We start from the raw sequence: 24,097 nt of genomic DNA, 5'->3' as shown, positions 1-24,097 counted from the left end.
GATGGCAGGATTGACAAATGAGGAGAGACTGGATCGACTGGGCCTGTATTCACTGGAGTTTAGAAGAATGAGAGGAGATCTCATAGAAACATAAAATTCTGATGGGACTGGACAGGTTAGATGCAGGAAGAATGTTCCCGATGTTGGGGAAGTCCAGAACCAGAGGACACAGTCTAAGGATAAGGGGGTAAGCCATTTAGGACCGAGATAAGGAGAAACTTCTTCACCCAGAGTTGTTACCCTGTGGAATTCGCTTCCGCAGAGAGTTGTTGATGCCAGTTCGTTAGATATATTCAAGAGGGAGTTGGATATGGCCCTTGCGGCTAAAGGGATCAAGGGGTATGGAGAAAAAGCAGGAAAGGGGTACTGAGATGAATGATCAGCCATGATCATATTGAATGGTGGTGCAGGCTCGAAGGGCAGAATGGCCCACTCCTGCACCTATTTTCTATGTTTCTATGGACCAGTGGGACCGAATGGCCTGTTTCTGTGCTGTACACTGGGGTAATGGGCACTGACTGATTTAGCCCTTGGTGTCCTCGTGTTGACTAAGACACTGACTCAGGTTTGGTTCCATGGGGTTGGCTGGATAGTTTCCCATGTCCAACGCCACCGGCCACTCAGTAAGTGGGACACAGGCTGTACCATCTAGAGTACCGTTATCGGCCCAATATCGAGGTAAAGGATAACCAGAGCCAGGGATTATAATGGTTGAACACTGATTCTACACCAGCTCCTGGAACGCAGCACCCCCCACCATGGGTCATCCTCCATTCTGCACATTTAGTGATTTATTTATTACATTACTGGGTTTTTCTGAAGCTCCTCTGGTATTTTGCAATAAATCTTCAATACCGGGTCTCGAGAGAGGCTGTGAACCAACACAAGGCAGGCGAGTGAACAGTAAACAGTGTGGCGGATAAAGAGCCACCCACTTTCTCTCAAAACGCAGATGTTTAATGGGAATGTAGTTGCTGAACCTCAGTCAGGGCTGGCATGTTTAATGACCGAACTCTGAAGATGCTGGCTGCAAGACTGACCATTCTGCCCCTCGAGTCTGTTCACCGTTTGTTTAGATCATGGCTCCATTTACCCGCCTTTGCTCGACATCCCCTGATACCCTTACCACGTAAATAGTTTCTCTCGATCGACCCCATCAAATCCGTGTAACAGTGTGATCACCTTGATTCGCTCGACCCTCAATGTTCAAAACTCGAGGGACCAGAAGCCAAGTTGCAGCCCCTCCGAAGTCTGAGGTTGGGTATCCTTCCTGAGGTCGGGTGCCCCAGAACTTTACCCAGTTACTGGGACTGCGTTAGTTCTGCGGCACAGATCGGCTGCCTCAGTGATCACGGATGGCCCAGAGCGTACTGCCGGGCACTGCGTGTTCCTTCTCCACGGCCACTGAAATAACTGTGGGGCAGAGGTGGTCAGCCAGAGCAACCCCCCCCATAACCCTGCTCATCCGGGATCTGTGTATGGCTGACCTGGAGCAGACTCACAAAGCTATCCGGACTTCCCCATCCCTCTATCCCCAGCCATTCTCCGCCCCCAAATCCGCCTCCCCTCCCTCCCCCCCCCCCCCGACTCCCCTCCCCCCCCCCCCCCCCCCGACTCCCCTCCCCCCCCCCCCCGACTCCCCTCCCCCCCCCCCCCCCGACTCCCCTCCCCCCCCCCGACTCCCCTCCCCCCCCCCCGACTCCCCTCCCCCCCCCGACTCCCCTCCCCCCCCCGACTCCCCTCCCCCCCCCGACTCCCCTCCCCCCCCCGACTCCCCTCCCCCCCCCGACTCCCCTCCCCCCCCCCGACTCCCCTCCCCCCCCCGACTCCCCTCCCCCCCCCCGACTCCCCTCCCCCCCCCCCGACTCCCCTCCCCCCCCGACTCCCCTCCCCCCCCCCGACTCCCCTCCCCCCCCCGACTCCCCTCCCCCTCCCCCCCGACTCCCCTCCCCCCCCGACTCCCCTCCCCCCCGACTCCCCTCCCCCCCCCCCCGACTCCCCTCCCCCCCCGACTCCCCTCCCCCCCCCGACTCCCCTCCCCCCCCGACTCCCCTCCCCCCCGACTCCCCTCCCCCCCGACTCCCCTCCCCCCCCGACTCCCCTCCCCCCCCGACTCCCCTCCCCCCCCGACTCCCCTCCCCCCCCCGACTCCCCTCCCCCCCCCGACTCCCCTCCCCCCCCCGACTCCCCTCCCCCCCCCGACTCCCCTCCCCCCCCCGACTCCCCTCCCCCCCCCGACTCCCCTCCCCCCCCCGACTCCCCTCCCCCCCCCGACTCCCCTCCCCCCCCCGACTCCCCTCCCCCCCCCGACTCCCCTCCCCCCCCCCGACTCCCCTCCCCCCCCCGACTCCCCTCCCCCCCCCGACTCCCCTCCCCCCCCCGACTCCCCTCCCCCCCCCGACTCCCCTCCCCCCCCCGACTCCCCTCCCCCCCCCCGACTCCCCTCCCCCCCCCGACTCCCCTCCCCCCCCCGACTCCCCTCCCCCCCCCCGACTCCCCTCCCCCCCCCGACTCCCCTCCCCCCCCCCGACTCCCCTCCCCCCCCGACTCCCCTCCCCCCCCCGACTCCCCTCCCCCCCCGACTCCCCTCCCCCCCCCCCGACTCCCCTCCCCCCCCCCGACTCCCCTCCCCCCCCCCGACTCCCCTCCCCCCCCCCGACTCCCCTCCCCCCCCGACTCCCCTCCCCCCCCGACTCCCCTCCCCCCCCCGACTCCCCTCCCCCCCCCGACTCCCCTCCCCCCCCCGACTCCCCTCCCCCCCCCGACTCACCTCCCCCCCCCGACTCCCCTCCCCCCCCGACTCCCCTCCCCCCCCCGACTCCCCTCCCCCCCCCGACTCCCCTCCCCCCCCCCGACTCCCCTCCCCCCCCCGACTCCCCTCCCCCCCCCCGACTCCCCTCCCCCCCCGACTCCCCCCCCCGACTCCCCTCTTCCCCCCCCCCCCCGACTCCCCTCTTCCCCCCCCCCCCCGACTCCCCTCTTCCCCCCCCCCCCGACTCCCCTCTCCCCCCCCCCCCCGACTCCCCTCTCCCCCCCCCCCCCCCCGACTCCCCTCTTCCCCCCCCCCCCGACTCCCCTCCCCCCCCCGACTCCCCTCCCCCCCCCGACTCCCCTCCCCCCCCCGACTCCCCTCCCCCCCCCGACTCCCCTCCCCCCCCCGACTCCCCCCTCCCCCCCCGACTCCCCTCTCCCCCCCCCCCCCCGACTCCCCTCTCCCCCCCCCCCCGACTCCCCTCCCCCCCCCCGACTCGACTCCCCCCCCTCCCCCCCCGACTCCCCTCCCCCCCGCCCGACTCCCCTCCCCCCCCCCCCGCCTCCCCCCCCCCCCCCGACTCCCCTCCCCCCCCCCCCCCGACTCGACTCCCCTCCCCCCCCCCCCCCCCCCCCCGCCTGAAAGGGCGGTGGGAGCAGATTCAATAGTAACTTTTAAAAGGGAATTGGATAAATACTGGAAGGGAAATAAATTACGGGGGGGAGTGGGACTAATTGGATCGCTCTGTCACAGAGCCGGCACAGGTATAATGGATCCAATGTCCTCCTGTGCTGCATCATTCTATGATTGGAAAGTGCGAAGTGTGGTGGTTGATTGTGTTCTGCGTTTTCCACAAAGGTTGTTGAGCATTGAGTGCGCTGGGAGCGGAGTGGCAGTAAATCACCAGCCCTCCTGCATTGTATCGGCACCAGGCAAACATGCAGGTGCAGCAAACAGTTAGAAGGCAAATGGTATGTTGGCCTTCATTGCAAGAGGATTTGAGTACAGGAGCAAGGATGTCTTACTCCAGTTAGACAGGGCCTTGGTGAGACCACACCTGGAGTATTGTGCGCAGTTTTGGCATCCTTACCTAAGGAAGGATATACTTGCTATAGAGGGAGTGCAGCGAAGGTTCACCAGACTGATTCCTGGTATGAGGAGAGATTGGGTGGACTAGGCCTGTAATCACTAGAGTTTAGAAGAATGAGAGAGGATATCATGGAAACGTATAAAATTCTGACGGGGTTGGATAGACTGGATGCGGGGAGAATGTTTCCCCCGGGGCTGGGAAGTCAAGAACAAGGGGTCACAGTCTCAGGATACGGGGTAGGAAATTTAGGACTGAGATGAGGAGAAATGTTCTCACTCAGAGGGTGGTGAACCTGTGGAATTCTCTACCACAGAAGGCTGTGGAGGCCAAGTCACTGAATATATTTAAGAGGGAGATGGATAGATTTCTAGAAACAAAAGACATCAAGGGGTATGGGGAAAAAGCGGGAATATGGTGTTGGGATAGAGGGATCAGCCATGATCATATTGAATGGCGGTGCAGGCTCGAAGGGCCGAATGGCCTACTCCTATTTTCTATGGTTCTATGCCACAGAGCGGGGGCATCCTGTGCGGGGATGGGATTGGGGAGGGGGTATTTGTTGCAGGCTCTCTCTGTCTAACACAGTGCTCGTTGCCCCAGGTTTACTGCCCCCCCGAGCTGCCGAGGGACTACAGGCCGGTTCACTACTTCCGACCAGTCGTGGCACCGGGCACCGTCAGCACCGCTATGGCCCTGGCGCTCGAGGCATCCGCGGGGCAGCTCAGCGCCGAGGCACCAAAGGGCCGGCACCAGCTCAGCGCAACGCAGCGGCGAGATCTGCTTGGAGAAGGCGCGCTCGAAGGTGAGAGAGAATGATCCAAAGGCAAAAATACTGCGGATGCTGCAATCTGAAATAAAAACAGAAAATGCTGGCAATCTCAGCAGGTCGGAAAGCAAGACTTGCATTTATGTAGCGCCTTTCACGACCTCAGATCGTCCCAAAGTGCTTTCCAGCCAATGAAGTACATTTGAAGTGTAGGCACTGTTGTAATGTGGGCGATGCGGCAGCCAATTTGTGCACAGCAAGCTCCCAAAACAGTTGATTGAGTTCAGTGATGTTGATTGAGGGATAAATATTGGCCAGGACGCCGGGGAGAACTCCCTGCTCTTCTTTGAATTGTGGCAATGGGATCTTTTACGTCCATCTGAGAGGGAGGGCGGGCCTCGGTTTAACGTCTCATCCAAAGACGGCACCTTCACCATTGGCGGCCGTGCCTTCAACAGCCTGGGCCCTAAGCTCTGGAATTCCCTCCGTAAACCTCTCCCTCCTTTAAGATGCTCCCAAAAACCTACCTCTTTGACCCAGCTTTTGGGTAACAGTAAATACAGTACCTGGGGTAGCAGTAAGTGTGGCCTGGTGTCACATTTTCTTTGATAACGCTCCTGTCAGCACCTTGGCATGTTTTACTAGGTTAAGGTTGCTATATAAATGCACATTCTTGTTGGTTATTGTTGAACTGATGTCGATATAATTCTGTATTTATGTCCTGGATGGTTTGTGGTGTCAGATGCACTGACCACACTCGATCAGCTCCGCTGGGCAGGCCACATTGTCCGTATGCCAGACACGAGACTCCCAAAGCAAGCGCTCTACTCGGAACTCCTACACGGCAAGTGAGACTCAAGTGGGCAGAGAAAACGTTACAAGGACACCCTCAAAGTCTCCCTGATAAAGTGCAACATCCCCACTGACACCTGGGAGTCCCTGTCCAAAGACCGCCCTAAGTGGAGGAAGTGCATCCGGGAGGGTGCTGAGCACCTCGAGTCTCATCGCCGAGAGCATGCATTAATCAAGCGCAGGCAGCGGAAGGAACGTGCGGCAAACCAGTCCCACCCACCCCTTCCCTCAGCGACTATCTGTCCCACTTGTGACAGGGCTGTCCCACTTGTGACAGGGACTGTGGTTCTCGTATTGGACTGTTCAGCCACCTAAGGACTCATTTTAAGAGTGGAAGCAAGTCTTGCTCGATTCCGAGGGACTGTCTATTATGATGATGATGATGATGATGAAGCACCTTGGGACATTTTACTGGGTTAAAGGTGTTGTTTATTGACGAACTGATGTCGATATAATTCTGCATTTATGTCCGGGATGGTTTGTGGTGAGCTGCAGGTACTCAGTAACTGAACTCCGTTCTGTGTTCCAGGTCCTCGCTCAGTGTTCGAGCTGCTCGCTGCAAAAGACCAGGATAGACTGAAGCAGGTGCAGCAGCAGCAGCAGGCTGCGTGCGGCGCTCCCGCCTCCCGGGATCTCTCAGACCGATCCCAGGCACCGCCCTCGAGGCAGCCCTGGGCTCCACGGCTCGCGGCACTGGGCGGAGGCAGGGTTGCGGGATCGAGTGAATTTAAACCCTTTGTAAAGAATCCCGAGAAGCAGAAGCGGTACGAGGAGTATGTGGAGAAGCTCAAGGGCGGAGAGAGCGGTAAGTTACCCGAGGTCATTGCTTTACTGTTGGGCCTTTGCAATTGGCCTCCCTGTCCCTCAATATCCTCGCCCCAAAAATATCAATCTCCGTTTTTAAGTTTCCAATAGACCCCCAGCCTCAGCAGCGTTTTGGAGAGAGTTCCCGATTCCCACTGCCCTTTGTGTGAAGAAGTGTTTCCTGACATCACCCTGAGCGGCCTGGCTCTAATTTTAAGGTTATGCCGTCTTGTTCTGGACTCTCCCACCAGAGGAAATAGTTTCTCTCTGTCTACCCGATCAAATCCTTTAACCATCGTAAACACCTCAATCAGATCCCCCCTCAATCTTCGAACACAAAATCAAAATCCTGTGGATGTTGGGTAGGGTGTGAATGGTGGGATAATGTCCAACAGCCATTAGAGACAAGGAGAGAAAGAAAGAAAGAAACCGGCTGTGGGGGGGTGGGAGGGTGGAGGAGAAAGATTGTCAGCGGTTACGCTGTGAAATTTTTGAATTGGGTGTAGATTGGGTGACCGCTTTGCGGAGCACCTCCGTTGTCCGCAAGTGTGACCCCCAAGCTTCTGATCGCCTGTCACTTTAATTCCCCGCTCCATTCCCACTCTGACCTCTCCGTCCTCGGCCTCCTGCACTGTTCCAGTGAAGCTCAACGTAAGCTCGAGGAACAGCACCTCATCTTTGGTTTAGGCATTTTACAGCCTTCTGGACTCAACATCGAGTTCAACAATTTCAGACCGTAACCTCTGCCCATCTTTGGCTCTCTTCCCCGCCCCCCCCCCCCCCCCCCCCCCACTCAGAGCCCGTTTCTATTTTTCTCCTTGTCTCTAATGTCTGTTGGTCATTATCCCACCATTCACACCCTATCTTGACCAATGTTTTTCTAACTCCTGGCATTACCATTTGAATTTGGGCCATCATCCCTTTTGTCTCTCTAATCTCTCCTGTCTTCCACCCTTTCGTACACCTTCCCTTTTGTTCTTTCTTCCCCCTCCCCCTTTCTGTGCTCGTTAAGAATCTGCTCTTTTCGAACACTCTCCAGTTCTGACGAAGGGTCATCGACCCGAAACGTGAACTTTCCTCCCCACAGATGCTGCCTGACCCGCTGTGATTTCCAGCGTTTTCTGTTTTTGTTCCTTAATCTTTAAAACTCGGGTGAATACATGTCTCGTCTGTGCAACCTTATCTCGTGGTTCCACCCTTTTCGCTGCGGTATTGATGTATGTGCCTCCTCCTAGATGCCCTACAAAGCTGCCTGGACCTCAACATGACGGAATGGGAGCGAGCCCGGGAGCAGGACGAGTTTAGCCAGGCAGCCGCGCTGTATCGTCCCACCAGCGTCTCGCTGTCGTCCCGCTTTACACGCGGCAAGTTCGCCGAGGACGCGGACAAGGTGGAGGTGCCTGAAGAACAGGAGGTACAGCAGTGCTGAGCCTGAGGGCCGGCCTTTGACCTTCGCCATACAGGCAGGGCAAAGGTCATTGGACACAACTGGTAGCGTCCGATTCAAATAGTGATGTGGCATCTTAACTGGCCACGTTCCCTGAGTGCCTGCGGGATATCCACCGTCATTGTACACGTCATTGCTGAGTGCGTGGCCACGTGGGTGTGACTGGTTAGCCGAGTGAGTAAATCCCCCGAGCGTGGCACTGAGCCGCACAGGCTGGGCAGGGACCGGGCTCTGTCCCCGGGCTTTGCGGAGTTGGCCGATTGCAGCGGGGGCAGCAATACTGAAGGGTGGGGGAGAGGGGGGTCGGGAGGGGGTGTGTGCTGGGGACAGGGCGGTGGTTGGGGTGTGGGGGGGGGAAAATCAGGGTTGGTGGGGGAAGACAGAGATGGTGGTCGGGCGGGGGATGGTCGTGGGGGGGGATGGGATGGTTGTCGTGGGTGGGACGGGACAGTGATGGTGGTCGGGGAGGGGTGGGGACAGGGACGGTGGTGGGGGGCAGGGATGGTGGTCTTGTGGGGGGGGACAGGGACGGTGGTCGGTTGGGGGGGGGGACAGGGATGGTGGTCGGTGGGTGGGGGGGGAGAGATGGTGGTCGGGGGAGGGGTACAGGGATGGTGGTCGGGGGGGGTGGACAGGGATGGTGATTGGGGGGGGGGGGCAGGGATGGTGATCGGGGGGGGGGCAGGGATGGTGGTCGGGGGAGGGGTACAGGGATGGTGGCGGGGGGGGGCACAGGGATGGTGATTGGGGGGGGGGGGACAGGGATGGTGGTCTTGTGGGGGGGGGACAGGGATGGGGGGGCGGGGGATGGTGGTCGGTGGGGGGGGGGAGACAGGGACATGGACGGTGGTCGGTGGGGGGGAGGGGTAACAGGGATTGGGGGGGGTCGGGGAATGATGGTCTGGAAAAGGAATTCAGCCCATTGGTCTCCCCCACCATCGTCACCAGTCCACTGCCATTACCGCCCCAGTGTCTCTTTCCCCCCCCCACTCCCCCAACCACCATCCCTGTCTCTTCCCCCTCCCCCCACCCTGACCATTGTCCCTTCCCCTGGCAGTGTGGGTCTGACCTTCCCGGTGACCCTGGTTGTGACAGCTCTCCTGCTCGCTCTCTCTCACAGGGTGATGTCAATGACAAAGAGGCTGCGGTGAAAATGAAGATGTTTGGGAGTCTCACCAGGGACAAGTTTGAGTGGCATCCTGAGAAAGTCCTCTGCAAACGATTCAACGTTCCCGATCCTTACCCTGGGTATGTACGGAGCATCACATTCAGTGGCCCAGCGTGAGGTGGGAGATGCCCCAAAATTGTAAGGACGCCTCGAGGCAATTGCTCACGGTGACTTACGTTGGAGAGGGATGATTGTGTTTGCAGACAGCAAGTATATCAACGAGCAGTTAGTCAGGGTTCAGGAGGCTGAGCAAGGAATGTCGGCCTTGTTGCCGGGAGAACTTTCCACTTTCAAATAATGGAGCCTTTCATCATCCACCTGACGCATTGAAGAGGCATTCGGGACTCGGGGTTCATTCGGGACCCGGGGTTTACCCGGGGTCGGGACCCAGGGTTTACCCGGGGTCGGGACCCGGGCTTAAGGTCTCATCCGAAGGAAGCCATATCCGACAGTGCAGCACTCCCTCAGTCCTACACTGGAATGTCAAACTTCTCCCGCTGTGGGGCTTGAACACACAAACCTCTGATTCTAAGGCAAGAGCAGGGAGCTGTTGATAAAGCGGTGCGCGACTGTTGCGGGGATGGTGGGGCTATCTGTTGGTTATTGAGTGCGCTCCCGTCTATCTGCCCCGGGTGAGCTGCTGTTCCTGATATCTCGCTCCCTTCAGCTTTGAGCTGCTCCTGGAGCTTTACCATTTGTTTTATTTTTGATTCTGCAGGTCAACAATTGCCGGGCTCCTCAAGGTGAAACGGGACAAATATTCGGTGTTTAACTTTTTAACCGTCCCCCCAGCTCCTGCATCCAGCGGGATGGGAATGAAAAGGGAAAGTGTGCAACAGGACAAATCATTCAGTGAGTGTCTGTCTTACAACCAAAGTGCCTCCAGTGTGTCACTGACTGGTCCCTCCCCCAGCGGGTGTGTCACTGACTGGTCCCTCCCCCAGCGGGTGTGTCACTGACTAACCCCTCCCGCAGCGGGTGTGTCACTGACTGGCCCCTCCCCCAGCGGGTGTGTCACTGACTGGCCCCTCCCCCAGCGGGTTGTGTCACTGACTGGCCCCTCCCCCAGCGGGTGTGTCACTGACTGGTCCCTCCCCCAGCGGGTGTGTGTCACTGACTGGACCCTCCCCCAGCGGGTTTGTCACTGACTGGCCCCTCCCCCAGCGGGTGTGTCACTGACTGGCCCCTCCCTCAGCGGGTGTGTCACTGACTGGCCCCTCCCCCAGCGGGTGTGTCACTGACTGGCCCCTCCCCCAGCGGGTGTGTCACTGACTGGCCCCTCCCCCAGCGGGTGTGTCACTGACTGGCCCCTCCCCCAGCGGGTGTGTCACTGACTGGCCCCTCCCCCAGCGGGTGTGTCACTGACTGGCCCCTCCCCCAGCGGGTGTGTCACTGACTGGCCCCTCCCCCAGCGGGTGTGTCACTGACTGGCCCCTCCCCCAGCGGGTGTGTCACTGACTGGCCCCTCCCCCAGCGGGTGTGTCACTGACTGGCCCCTCCCCCAGCGGGTGTGTCACTGACTGGCCCCTCCCCCAGCGGGTGTGTCACTGACTGGCCCCTCCCCCAGCGGGTGTGTCACTGACTGACTGGCCCCTCCCCCAGCGGGTGTGTCACTAACTGACTGGCCCCTCCCCCAGCGGGTGTGTCACTGACTGACTGGCCCCTCCCCCAGCGGGTGTGTCACTGACTGACTGGCCCCTCCCCCAGCGGGTGTGTCACTGACTGACTGGCCCCTCCCCCAGCGGGTGTGTCACTGACTGACTGGCCCCTCCCCCCCAGCGAGTGTGTTACTGGACTAATGATCCAGACACATGAGTTCAAATCCCACCATGGAATAAAAAGCTAGTATCATTAATGGTGCCCATGAAAAACCCCAACTGGTTCACTAATGTCCTTTTGGGAGGAAAATCTGCCGTCCTTACCCGGTCTAGCCTATATGTGACTCCAGACCCACAGCAATTGCCCTCTGAAATGGCCTCGCAAACCACTCGGGTAAGGGCAATTGGGGCTGGCCTTGCCGTGCGAGGTATCAGACAGTGGCCCATTATAGCTCAGTACTGCAGCAAGAGGCAGCGCCTTTTAGGGGGGGAGGGGAGAAATGCGAGGGGCTGACGGGGTAAAAGATGAAAGAAACACCTAGGCAGAAACTGATGGGACCCGGATCTCCAAACTGACAGAAGCTGCGGGTGACTCTCGATGCTTTGTGACCATTACCGAGCCTGGAATACTGAATGCAGTTTTGGTTTCCATATTTACGAAAGGATATACTTGCTTTGGAGGCAGTTCAGAGAAGGTTCACTCGGTTGATTCCGGGGATGAGGGGGTTGACGTATGAGGAAAGGTTGAGTAGGTTGGGCCTCTACTCATTGGAATTCAGAAGAATGAGAGGTGATCTTATCGAAACGTATAAGATTATGAGGGGGCTTGACCAGGTGGATGCAGAGAGGATGTTTCCACTGATGGGGGAGACTAGAACTAGAGGGTACAATCTTAGATTAAGGGGCCGCCCATTTAAAACTGAGATAAGGAGAAATTTCTTCTTTGAGGGTTGTAAATCTGTGGAATTTGCTGCCTCAGAGAGTTGTGGAAGCTGGGACATTGAATAAATTTAAGACAGAAATAGACAGTTTCTTGAACGATAAGGGGTTATGGGGAAGTGGAGCCGAGTCCATGATCGGATCAGCCATGATCTTATTGAATGGCGGAGCAGGCTCGAGGGGCCATATGGCCGACTCCTGTTCCTATTTCTTATGAATTATTCACAGTACATCATTTTGAATGTAATACATTCTCTGCTCTTCCAATCAGAAGCTGCGAAAGCTCCTGAATCAAGACGACGGTCCAGATGGGACATGTCGGCAGAGGAGAAGGAGAAAGGTGCTGCTGGGCTGGATACGGCAGAAACAAGTTCAGCTCTACACACGGTGGAAGAAGTCGGAGCGGAGCAAGGAAACCCGCCTGCAGACAAGGTACCTGGCGCACTAAATACAGGAGATTACAAACCTCCTCACGCACGGTCGGTGCAATGTTTTGCCATGCATGCTGATTCAAACAGGTGTAATTTCTGCAAGGAGGGTGGAGTTATGCTGATGGGAGGGCGGGAAAGCAAGAGGTGCATGCCAGAAGGACGATAATGTACGAGGATACCAGCATCTTGCCCCAGAGAGCTGTGGAAGCTGGGACATTGAATAAATTTAAGACAGAGATAGACAGTTTCTTAAACGATGAAGGAATAAGGGGTTATGGGGAGCGGGCAGGGAAGTGGAGCTGAGTCCATGATCAGATCAGCCATGATCGTATTGAATGACGGAGCAGGCTCGAGGGGCAGTATGGCCGACTCCTCCTATTTCTCATGTTCTTATGAGGAGAGTATTGATGGTCTGAGGAGAGTATTGATGATCTGAGGAGAGAGAGCAGCAAATGGGATTAGTTGGGGAGAGCAGTTAAGGTGGGACTGTAAAATCTGTCCCTAAGAGACGCCTAAATTCAGGTTGCTCAAAGAAGGGGCCACAATGGCCGCCCGTGCAAAGCTTTCTGTCTTTACTCGTTGCTTTCTTTCATTCAGTCATTCTTTAATCATTTCCATGGCGACAGTAACCTAGTGGTTCTGATACTCGACATCACAGCCCAGAGCTCGAGTCCAGTTCCAGTCACATCAGGGCAAGTTGTTGAACCCAACTCAATAAATTTGTGGCATGGATGTAGGATCAAAAACCTGTCGGATGATCTTAAAGACCCAACTCGTTGACCAATGCCTGTCAGGGAATGCAGCCTGCCACCCGACCCGGTCTGGCCGACATGTGACTCCAGTCTCGCACTGCCTGCCCTCGGGGAAACTAGCCATTGACAATAAATACAGCCCACCTCCCAAGCACAGCTAATATGTAAAAGCCGCCCTCCTGTGCCCGATCACCGCTCCCTCAGCACTGCACTGGAGTGTCAGCCTAGATTTATGTGCTCATGTTCCTGGCTGGATAATACTGTGTCTGATCGCCATCTATATGATCTGTAACTTCATCAAACACAAACTCCCATTCCTAACACCATGTCTCCTTTTAGCTGACTTTCAAAAGTTTCCGCGTGTGGGCGAGACCAGAAATCAGGTCCATCAGTACAAGATAGTCACGAATAAATCCACTCGGGAATTCAGAGGAAACTTCTTTACTCAGAAAGTGGTGAGAATGTGGAACTCGCTACCACAGGGAGTGGTTGAGACAAATAGCAGAGATGCATTTCAGGGGAAACCAGATAAACACATGGGGGAGAAAGGAATAGAAGGATATGTAGATGGGGTAGGAGGGAGCTGGTGTGGAGCATAAACACTGACACGGTTGGGCCGAATGGCCTATTTCTGTGCTGCACATTGGATGTAATTCTGTCTTATGCGAAGAATGAGGAGAGCACAGAGTACCCACAACCTATTCCTGTCTATTCACTTGCCCTTGCATCTCTGTATTGGGGAAATTTCACTACAATCTTTCCCAGAGTTCTCGCTTTGATTTTTGTTGTTTTAAAGGTAATTTTTCTTTATTCCTTGCAGGCAGACATTGAGGAGGAAGAAAGCCGACCATCCATGGACTTATTCAAAGCCATCTTCGCCAGCTCATCCGAGGAGAAGTCCTCGTCTTCCTCCTCTGATGAGGCAGACGAGGATGAAGATGAGGAGTCCAGTCCTGGAGTGCGAGATGCGGTGGAGCCCATACAGCCAGCTCCCCCCGCGGTCAGTCCGCCAGGTAAGGGCATGGAGACTTGACCGGGACAATGCTCCTCTGTACGGTCTCTGCTGTGGTCAGCTATAATGCAGCACAGTGCAAAGGGAGCTTTACTCTGTATCTAACCCCCTGTACCTGCCCTGGGGATGTTTGATGGGACAGTGTAGAGGGTACTTTACTCTGTATCTAACCCCGTGCTGTACCTGCCCTGGGAGTGTTTGATGGGACAGTGTAGAGGGAGCTTTACTCTGTATCTAACTCCGTGCTGTACCTGCCCTGGGAGTGTTTGATGGGACAGTGAAGAGGGAGCTTTACTCTGTATCTAACCCTGTGCTGTACCTGCCCTGGGAGTGTTTGATGGGACAGTGAAGAGGGAGCTTTACTCTGTATCTAATCCGTACTGTACTTGCCCTGGGAGTGTTTAATGGGACAGTGTAGAGGGAGCTTTACTCTGTATCTAACCCCATGCTGTACTTGCCCTGGGAGTGTTTGATGGGACCGTGTAGAGAGAGTATTACTCTGCGTGTTACATGTGCTGTTTTTGAATCCGATAACCAGTTTTCTAATGTCTTACCTGCTCCATTGCCCGTGTGCTTTGTGCAGTTGGGGTTGGCTGCACATGTTGACTGAAAGCGGTTTGTTATTTCCATGTTTAGTGAAGGAGTCGGGTTTTCGAGCGAGAGAAGCTGGCACGGAGGAATTCGGGCCCAAGCTCCCACCAACTCTGCTCTTCGGTAAGATACTAATATCTGTATACAACAACAACAACTTGTATTTATATAGCACCTTTAACGTCGTGAAACGTCACAAGACACTTCACAGGAGTGTTATGAGACGAAAAGATTTGACACCGAGCCACATAAGGAGAAATTGGGTTTGGTGACCAAAAGCTTGGTCCAAGAAGTAGGTTTTAAGGAGTGTCTTGAAGGAGGAAAGTGAGGTGGAGAGGTTTAGGCAGGGAGTTCCAGAGCTTGGGGCCCAGGCAGCTGAAGGCACGGCCACCAATGGTGGAGCGATTATAATCAGGGATGCTCAAGAGGGCAGAATTAGAGGAGCGCAGACATCTCGGGGCTGGGGGGGGGGGGGGGGGGGTTGTTGGAGGAGATTAGAGATAGGGAGGGGCAAGGCCATAGAGGGATTTGAAAACCAGGATGAGAATTTTGAAATAGTGGTTCAGCTTTCGAGAGATGTTGGGGGAGAGGGTTGGAGTCGGTGGCTAGGGAATGGAGGTTGTGGCCAGGACCAAAAACAATGGCTTTGGTCTTTCCAGTATTTAACTGGAGAAAATTTCTGCTCATCCAGAACTGTAAATCGGACAAGCACTCTGACAATTTAGAGACTGTGGAGGGGTTGAGAGAAGTGGTGTTGAGGGAGAGCTGGGTGTCGTCAGTGTACATGTGGAAACTGACGCTGTGTTTCCGGCCAAGGGGCAACATGTAGATGAGAAATCGAAGGGGGCCAAGGATAGATCCTTGGGGATAAATGCCGTTTATAGGGCAGCTATTATCACTGTGTGGACATTAACAATATAGAATAGAATAAAAAGTAAAGATATTATGGTAAACGTATATAAATCACTGGGTAGGCCCCAGCTGGAGTGTTGTGTCCCATTCTGGGCACCACACTTTAGGAAGCATGTGACGGCCTTGGAGAGGGTACAGAGAGATTTACTGGAATGGTCCCAGGGATGAGGGACTTCAGTTGTGTGGGAAGACTGGAAGAGTTGATGTTGAGAAGGTTAAGGGAAGATTTAATAGAGGTGTTCAAAATGATGAATGGATTTGTTGAGTAAAAAAGGAGAAAGAGTTTCCAGTGGCAGGAAGGTCAGTAACCAGAGGGCTCAGTTTTAAGGTGATTGGAAAAAGAACCAGAGGGGGAGATGAGGAAACATTTTTTACGCAGCGAATTGTTAAGATCTGGAATGCGATTGGATAAATACATGAAGGGAAAACATCCCCAGGGCTGTGGGGAAAGAGCCGGGGGGGGGGGGGAGTGGGACTGATTGGATCGCTCTGTCACAGAGCCGGCACAGGCTCGATGGGCCGAATGCCTCCTTCTGTGCTGTATTATTCTGTTTAGTATACAGGAGATTGCACTCAGTAACACATGGTATTGATTATATAGGAGCATTACATTTGGTAACAGAATAGATTACATACAGGAGGTTCACTGACACGTGGTATGGATTGTATACACTTGGTGGCACTCGGGATCGATCGGCTTTAGGAGCAGTGGTTTATCGTGCTGCTGTAACGTGGGTTGTGATTTACACTGAAGGTAACGCCCGTCTCTCGCCCGATGGTGCCTCGGGTTCTCCAGTACCGGGATGTGAGAGGCCAGAGGGACACGGCGGCAGCACAGCTCACCACAAGGACAGACCCAGAAAGAAACACAAAGACAGGCAGAAGGGAAAGAAACAGAAAAAGGACAAGGTGAGTAGGAAGGAGTTGTGGGAAGGCCCTGTGGGGCTGTGGGGGAGGGGAGGGGATTGTGGGAAGGTCCTGCGGGCTGTGCTGGAGGGTACGGGTTGTGGGTTGCACAGTTACTGCCCATTGCTCTGAGCACCTTGTCTTACCCTGCTTACTATGAGATGGAACCTGACCCCCCCCTCCCCGCCCCAGGACACAGAACAATTGAGACACCCCCCCTTGGTTATTTAACAATCTGCACATGGGTACAACTGACAGAGAAGGGGATTCACTCCCGCTTCCAAATTGTTTCAAAACAGATCCAGCAGCTCAAAACTGGGCATCCATGAGGCACTGTGGGCCATCAGCAGCAGCAGAATTGTATTCCACCACAATCTGTAACTTGGCACATCCCTCACTCTACCATTACCATCAAGCCAGGGGACCAACCCGGGTTCAATGAGGAGTGTAGAAGAGCATGCCAGGAACAGCACCAGGCGTACCTAAAAATGAGGTGCCAACCTGGGGAAGCTGCAATTCAGGACTAAAAATGGGGAGCAGCATGCTATAGACAGAGCTCAGCGATCCCACAATCAACAGATCAGATCAAAGCTCTGCAGTCCTGCCACATCCAGTTGTGAATGGTGGTGGACCATTAAACAACTAACGGGAGGAGGAGGCTCCATAAATATCCCCATCCTCAATGATGGCGGAGCCCAGCACGTGAGTGCAAAAGTCAAGACTGAAACCTTTGCAGCCACTTTGAGCCAGAAGTGCCGCGTGGATGATCCATATCGGCCTCCCCCTGAGGTTCCTGCCAAACCGTACAATGGTGTGGTTCCACACAGGCGCTTTTGACTGGGAGATTTTGCGCATGCATGAAATTTTGAAAGGCCCACACAGTCTGTTAAAGGAACACGCACCCAAACAACATTTAGAGAGGGAAATTGGTCCCCACCAACCAATTCGATTCACTCCACGTGATATCAAGAAACGGCTGAGCACACTGGATACAGCAAGGGCTATGGGCCTCGACAACATACTGGCTGTTGTACTCAAGACTTGTGCTCCAGAACTAGCCGTGCCTCTAGCCATACTGACATCTACCCGACAATGTGGAAAATTGTCCAGGTATGTCCTGTCCACAAACAGCAAGACAAATACAATCTGACCAATTACCAACCCGTCAGTCTACTCTCAATCATCAGCAAAGTGATGGAAGGTGTCGTCGACAGTGCTATCAAGCGGCACTCACCAATAACCTGCTCACCGATGCCCAGTTTGGGTTCCGCCAGGACCACTTGGCTCCAGACCTCATTACAGCATTCGTCCAAACATGGACAACAGAGCTGCATTCCAGAGCTGACATGAGAGTGACTGCCCAAGTGCAGTACTTGGGGACGCTGCACTGTCGGAGGGGCGGCACCGAGGGAGTGTCGGAGGGGCGGCACCGAGGGAGTGTCGGAGGGGCGGCACCGAGGGAGTGTCGGAGGGGCGGCACCGAGGGAGTGTCGGAGGGGCGGCACCGAGGGAGTGTCGGAGGGGCGGCACCGAGGGAGTGTCGGAGGGGCGGCACCGAGGGAGTGTCGGAGGGGCGGCACCGAGGGAGTGTCGGAGGGGCGGCACCGAGGGAGTGTCGGAGGGGCGGCACCGAGGGAGTGTCGGAGGGGCGGCACCGAGGGAGTGTCGGAGGGGCGGCACCGAGGGAGTGTCGGAGGGGCGGCACCGAGGGAGTGTCGGAGGGGCGGCACCGAGGGAGCGCCGCACTGTCGAAGGGGCAGTACTGAGGGAGTGTTGCACTATCTGGGCGCAGTACTGAGGGAGCAGTGCACTGTTGGAGATGCCGTCTTTCAGATGAGATGTTAAACTGAGGCCCCAACTGTCCCTTCAGGTAAACGTAAAAGATCCCAGGACACAGTAGTTCTCCCAAAAAAAACAGTTTATCTGGTCATTATCTCATTGTTGTGTGTGGGAGCTTGCTGTGCAAAAATTGGCTGCCGCGTTTCCTATATTACAACAATGACTACACTCCAAAAGTACTTCATTGGCTGTAAAGCGCTTTGGGACGACCTGAGATGTGAAAGGCGCTATATAAATGCAAGTCTGTGTTTTGCCCCGCAGAAAAAGAAACACAAAAAGCACAAGCACCGCTCGAAGCCGAGGGCCCGGGACAGGGCCCCGCGGGGCAGCGAGAGCAGCTCGGGGGAGTCCGGCCACAGTGACAACGGCAGAAACCCGCGGCCAACGCCCCCCCTCGATCTGCTGAAGAGGTGAGAGTTCAGCTGGGGGCCCCCTGTCCGCAGAATCCGAGCGTGTCTGCCGTTCGCTGGGGTTAAACCCCTCGGTGACGGACTCACTAAAGCGATTGCTGGGACAGACGTGTCTGCAGCACTCCAGGACACCGCCTATTTCCACCTCCGTAACATCGCCCGTCCCTTCCCCTGCCTCAGCCCATCCGCTGCCGAAACCCTCACCCGTGCCTCTGTTACCTCCACACTTGCATATTGCTGCCGCACTCCTGGCTGGCCTCCCATCTTCCACCCTCTGTAAACTTGAGCTCATCCAAAACTCAGCTGTCCGTATCCTAACTCGCACCAAGTCTCGCTCACCCAACACTGCTGTACTCGCTGACCTACATTGGCTCCCGGTCTGGCAACGCCTCGATTTAAACATTCTCATCCTTGTTTTCAAATCTGGGAGGAGGCTCGAGTGGAGCATAAACGCTGGCTTGGACTGGTTGGGCCGAATGGCCTGTTTCTGTACCGGATATCCTGTGTAATCCCTCCATGGCCTCCCCCCTCCCCCCTCCCTATCTCTGTAACCTCCTCGAGCCCTACTACCTGCCGAGATCTCTGCGCTCCTTCAATTCTGCCCTCTTGCGCATCCACTCCAAATCTATACCTACTTCCTTCTGCATCCGCCCCTGGAAAAAATACTCTCCAAACTCTTACACCTGCAGTTATCAACTCAAAACTGTCAACCCTTTGACCCTCTTTTAACAGTGGCATTTCTGCAGCCACCGATCTGCTGAACCACACCCTCACCACCAACTTTGATGCCCTAGTCCCTATTAATAAGATTACACTCTCCTACGCTGGCCGTTCCCCCTGGTACAGCCCTCATTTTCGCTCCCTCAAGTCAAAAGGGAGCAGACTTGAACGGATGTGGCGGACAACTGGTCTAGCCATTCACCTCCAGATCTGGCTCGAACACACAAAGCATTATCGGGTCCTGCTCTTGTCTACAAAAACTGCTCACTATTCCAGGATCATTCTGGAATGCAAAGTTAACCCCCGGCTACTACTCTCTACTGCTAACTGTCTCCTTAAACCCCTGTCTCCACCACACTCCCCTCCAACAACGTGTGAGGAACTCATGGGCTTTGTCTCAAAGATTGAGACCACCCGATCAGCTGCCTCTGCGACTTCCCTTCCTTTCCCCGAGCCCACCGGGACAAACTTCATCTGATGCTCCCACCTGCCCTAGCCCTAAACTCGTATCTTCCTCTAGTTTCTCTTTGATCTCCCCTCTGGTCCTCTCCAAGCTCATCTTGTCCATGAGACCCACTTCCTGTTCCCTTGACCCTATTCCCGCTAAACTGCTGACCACCCAACTTCCTTTTCTGGCTCCCATGTTAGCCGACATTGTTAACGGTTCTCTCTCCTCGGGTACCATTCCCCTCTCCCTCAAATCTGCCGTCATCTCCCCTCTCCTCAAAAAACCAACCCTTGATCCCACTGTGCTACCTAGCTATCGCCCCATCTCCAACCTCCCTTTCCTGTACAAAGTACTTGAACGTGTTGTATCCTCCCAAATCCGTGATCATCTTTCCCTGAATTCAATGTTTGAATCCCTTCAATCTATCAAAGTCATAAATGACATCATTTGTGAGTGTGACAGAGGTAAACTATCCCTCCTCGTCCTTCTGGATCTGTCTGCAGCCTTTGACCATTCCATCCTCCTCCAACATCTCTGAACCATCATCGAGCTGGGTGGGACTGCACTCGCCTGGTTCCATTCTTAACTATCTAATTGTAGCATGAAAATCTCCTGCAATGGCTTCTTTTCCCACTCCAGCATCGTTACCTCTGGTGTCCCCCGAGGATCTATCCTTGGCCCCCCTCTTATTTCTCATCTATATACTGCCCCTTGGCGATAGCATCGGAAAACACGGAGTCAGTTTCCACATGTACGCTGACGATACCCAGCTCTACCTCACCACCACTTCTCTCGACCCTGCTTGGTATCTAAATTGTCAGATTGCTTGTCCGACATCCAGTACTGGACGAGCAGAAATTTTCTCCAATTAAATATTGGGAAGATCGAAGCTGTTATCTTTGGTCCCCGCCACAAACTGCGTTCCCTAACCACTGACTCCATCCCTCCCCCTAGCATCAATCTGAGGGTGAACAAGACTGTTCGCAACCTAGGTGTCATATTTGACCCTGAAATGAGTTTCCAGCCACATATCTGCGGCATAACTAAACCTGCCTTTTTCCACCTCCGTAACATTGCCCGCCTCCTCCCCTGCCTCAGCTCTTCTGCTGCTGAAACCCTCATCCATGCCTTTGTTACCTCTAGACTTGACGACTCCAACTCGCTCCAGGCCGGCCTCCAACATTCAACACTATGTAAATTTGAGGTCATCCAAAACTCAGCAGCCCGTGTCCTAACTCACACCAAGTCACGATCACCCATCACCCCTGTGCTTTCTGACCTACATTGGTTCCCAGTTAAACAACACCTCGATTTCAAAATTCTCATCCTTGTTTACAAATCACTCAATGGCCTTGCCCCTCCCTATCTCTGTAATCTTTTCCAGCCTCACAATCCCACAAGATGTCTGCGCTTCTCAAATTCTGCCCTCTTAAACATCCCTCATTATAACTGCTCAACCATCGGTGGCCGTGCCTTCAGCTGCCTGGGCCCCAAGCTCCGTAAACCTGTCCACCTCTTTCCTCCTTTAAAACGCTCCTTAAAACCTACCTCTTTAACCAAGCTTTTAGTCATCTGCCTTAATTTCCTCTTTTGTGGCCTGGTCAAATGTATCTGTTTTGACTTGTAACACTGCTGTGAAGCACCTTGGGGGGCGGGGGGGCTGGGCTTTTCCCAGTCGGCTCCAGGTGAACCCCTAAAGCAGAGCCCCGAGGCTGGAGCAGCTGTGGGAAGCTGAGCACATGCTCTGTGCTGCCTGGTTTCAGCTGGTTAAAGTCCAGCACCACTCCCTGAACTTTACTCCTTGCCATCCTGGGCCTAAACTCCCTGTAGACCTAAACTAATGTTCTTCATGGGAGGGATCCTGCCATCTCGATCCGGTCTGGCCTACACGTGACTCCTTTCTCACCCCGACCCAGTCTGGCCTACACGTGACTCCTTTCTCACCCCGACCCAGTCTGGCCTACACGTGACTCCTTTCTCACCCCGACCCGGTCTGGCCTACACGTGACTCCTTTCCCACCCCCAACCCAGTCTGGCCTACACGTGACTCCTTTCCCACCCCCAACCCAGTCTGGCCTACACGTGACTCCTTTCTCACCCCGACCCGGTCTGGCCTACACGTGACTCCTTTCTCACCCGACCCGGTCTGGCCTACACGTGACTCCTTTCTCACCCCGACCCGGTCTGCCCTACACGTGACTCCTTTCCCACCCCGACCGGTCTGGCCTACACGTGACTCCTTTCCCAACCAGGTCTGGCCTACACGTGACTCCTTTCCCACCCCGACCAGGTCTGGCCTTCACGTGACTCCTTTCTCACCCCGACCCGGTCTGGCCTACACGTGACTCCTTTCTCACCCCGACCCGGTCTGGCCTACACGTGACTCCTTTCTCACCCCGACCCGGTCTGCCCTACACGTGACTCCTTTCCCACCCCGACCAGTCTGGCCTACACGTGACTCCTTTCCCGACCCAGTCTGGCCTACACTTGACTCGTTTCCCGACCAGGTCTGGCCTACACGTGACTCCTTTCCCGACCCGGTTTGGCCTACACGCGACTTCAGTCCTACTCTCCATGCTTGACTCTGGTGGCTTAAAATGCTCACTATTTCTTGAGAAGAGGCGGATTGGGACGGCAATAATTCGAGCTGTGCCCGCAATGCGCGAAGAAATTTAAAACCGAAGGAGGCCATTCAGCCCATCGTGCTGTCCACTCTGATCCCATTCCCCTGCCCTGTAATATTTTCCCCTCTCTAATTACCTTCGAAATGGATTCAATCACCTCCCAAAGCTTTGTGTGAAAACATTTCTCCAGTGCTATTCCTGAGTCTATGCTCCACTTTCTCAAACATAAGAATTAGGAGCAGGAGTCGGCCATTCGGCCCCTCAAGCCTGCTCCGCCATTCAGTGACCTCAACTCCACTTTCTCGCTCGATTCCCCTAGAGTCCAAAAATCTATTGAATCCTCTCTTAACTTGCGTTAGATCCCTCCTCCTACCCGCCTCGAGCATCTCTGAGGCACCCTTACAGTATTCTAATGAAGTGTGACCCCCCCCTCCCCCTCGGCCAAACAGTTTGATGTGAAGCCCGTCCCTTATCGGGGGGGGATGGTGTGTCTGATGATGTTGGCTTAACTTGTTCACAGGTTGAAGAATCTTCCACTGGCGGGGCGACGGTGAGACGGGAAGCTGGGTACCCGGTCACTCTCTGCACTCTCCTCACACCCACACGGAACCCTCAGCTGACTGTTCTGGGATGGAGGCTTCTCGTGTATTAGTATTAGGCGGTCCCTCGTATCGAGGATGACCTGCTTCCACACCAAATAGGGTTGAGTTCCCAGTTGTTTCAATGAAGGACCTAATATTCCAGATCCCGAACTACATCCTGAAGGGTGGAAGATGCCTGTGCGTGGATTTTTTTAACGTTTGGTGGCCGTTGCACACCAGCCACCACACGGGGCTTGACAGAGCGAGGTCTTGGTCCAATGGCAAGGGTTCCCCAGCACAACTGGAGACCAAGCTCTGCGAAAGTTTCTCTTGTGGATTGTCAGTAACTGCCGGATGACGCTAACGCTGGTGACCCCAGGACAGGAAAACTCGGCTCGCTCAACCCTGTGTGCCGTGGGCCTCCTACAGATCTTGCCTGACGTTTTTCTGATCTGTTTATAATCAGCTGCGAGAATGTCAGCAATCGCATTGTTGCTGTCTGGGCTGCCGTAAGCTTTCTGTCTTAATAAATCTTCGGGTCAAGTATTGCCGCAGTTGTATTGTTTTTTTTGCAGTGTGGTACTCGCAGGGTTAATTCTGGATTGACAGCCTCGATCGTGGTGCTCAGTACATTGCCAGCACTGACACGGTTGGGCAGCCTGGGAGGGTTGGGCGAGCGAGAGATGGAACTCCTATTGCGTCGCTCGCTCGTCACTCCATTCTATTGTTCCTGACTGTTTCTCATTCCCACACAGATCATTCATTCTGTGCTCACTCACTGACGCTGCTGGAGCTGCCATGGCATCTTCACTTAGCGGAATGAATTCTCGGTAAAAGGTGTGACTAAAGTCTGGAACGCCCGAGATATCTGGAGAGCCTGCCCTGTCGGAGGGTCTCAGTTGGTTGTGGGGGGGGGGGGGGGGGGCGGCTGGGACTGAACAATCGGTGGCGGAGTGCCGACGCATCGTTGTCGCAGGCTTTTTGTGAGCTCGTCCTCCAGCTGCCGAGAAGAGATCGGGCCCCTCCCTACATGGCTGTCGGACGGAGATGTTCCCCGGGGGTCGCGCCCGACCCAGCTCCCAGGAAACGACTTCACCACAGCCGTGGCAGAATGGGCCCGGTTTCTTCCTCGAGTAGGGCGCATGGGTGAAGGGGGTGCACAACGGGGTGTGTCTGTTGGATCATGCCGTGTGCAAATTGGCTACCGCGTTTCCTGCGTTCAAAAGCACTTTGCAGCATCCTGAGCATCATTGTGACAGGCGCTACAGAAATGCAAGTCTTTCCATAATTCTCAGCAAAGAAATGACACTGCAACTGTGGGAGTGCAAATGAGTGAGGACTGCGTGTGGTCCGAGCAACGAATCTGAAACAGCTGGGAAACAAAAGTGAGGGAAAGCACCGAATTCTCTCCTCGGGTCAGGTTCTCTCTCGTATGGACGCAGAGTGTAACGTCCT

The 24,097-nt window shown here is 55.4% G+C and overlaps 1 protein-coding gene across 1 annotated transcript in view; it reads left to right on the top strand.

Moving 5' to 3' along the window:
• The window catches only part of gpatch1 (G patch domain containing 1), a 57,718-nt gene extending 34,530 nt beyond the window's left edge, over window positions 1-23,188 (top strand). The window contains exons 10-20 of the mRNA XM_070896878.1: window positions 4,443-4,644; window positions 5,990-6,265; window positions 7,500-7,678; window positions 8,832-8,959; window positions 9,598-9,731; window positions 11,688-11,848; window positions 13,420-13,612; window positions 14,248-14,325; window positions 15,869-16,023; window positions 18,121-18,269; window positions 22,582-23,188. Coding sequence (XP_070752979.1) covers window positions 4,443-4,644; window positions 5,990-6,265; window positions 7,500-7,678; window positions 8,832-8,959; window positions 9,598-9,731; window positions 11,688-11,848; window positions 13,420-13,612; window positions 14,248-14,325; window positions 15,869-16,023; window positions 18,121-18,269; window positions 22,582-22,615 — 1,689 coding nt within the window. The 3' untranslated portion in view covers window positions 22,616-23,188. The remainder of the gene's footprint in view (window positions 1-4,442; window positions 4,645-5,989; window positions 6,266-7,499; window positions 7,679-8,831; window positions 8,960-9,597; window positions 9,732-11,687; window positions 11,849-13,419; window positions 13,613-14,247; window positions 14,326-15,868; window positions 16,024-18,120; window positions 18,270-22,581) is intronic.
• Window positions 23,189-24,097: the final 909 nt, after the last annotated feature.

Source organism: Pristiophorus japonicus, chromosome 13 (genome assembly GCF_044704955.1).
Source record: "Pristiophorus japonicus isolate sPriJap1 chromosome 13, sPriJap1.hap1, whole genome shotgun sequence".
Lineage (NCBI taxonomy): Eukaryota > Metazoa > Chordata > Chondrichthyes > Pristiophoridae > Pristiophorus > Pristiophorus japonicus.
This window is presented reverse-complemented; position numbering and strand designations above follow the sequence as displayed.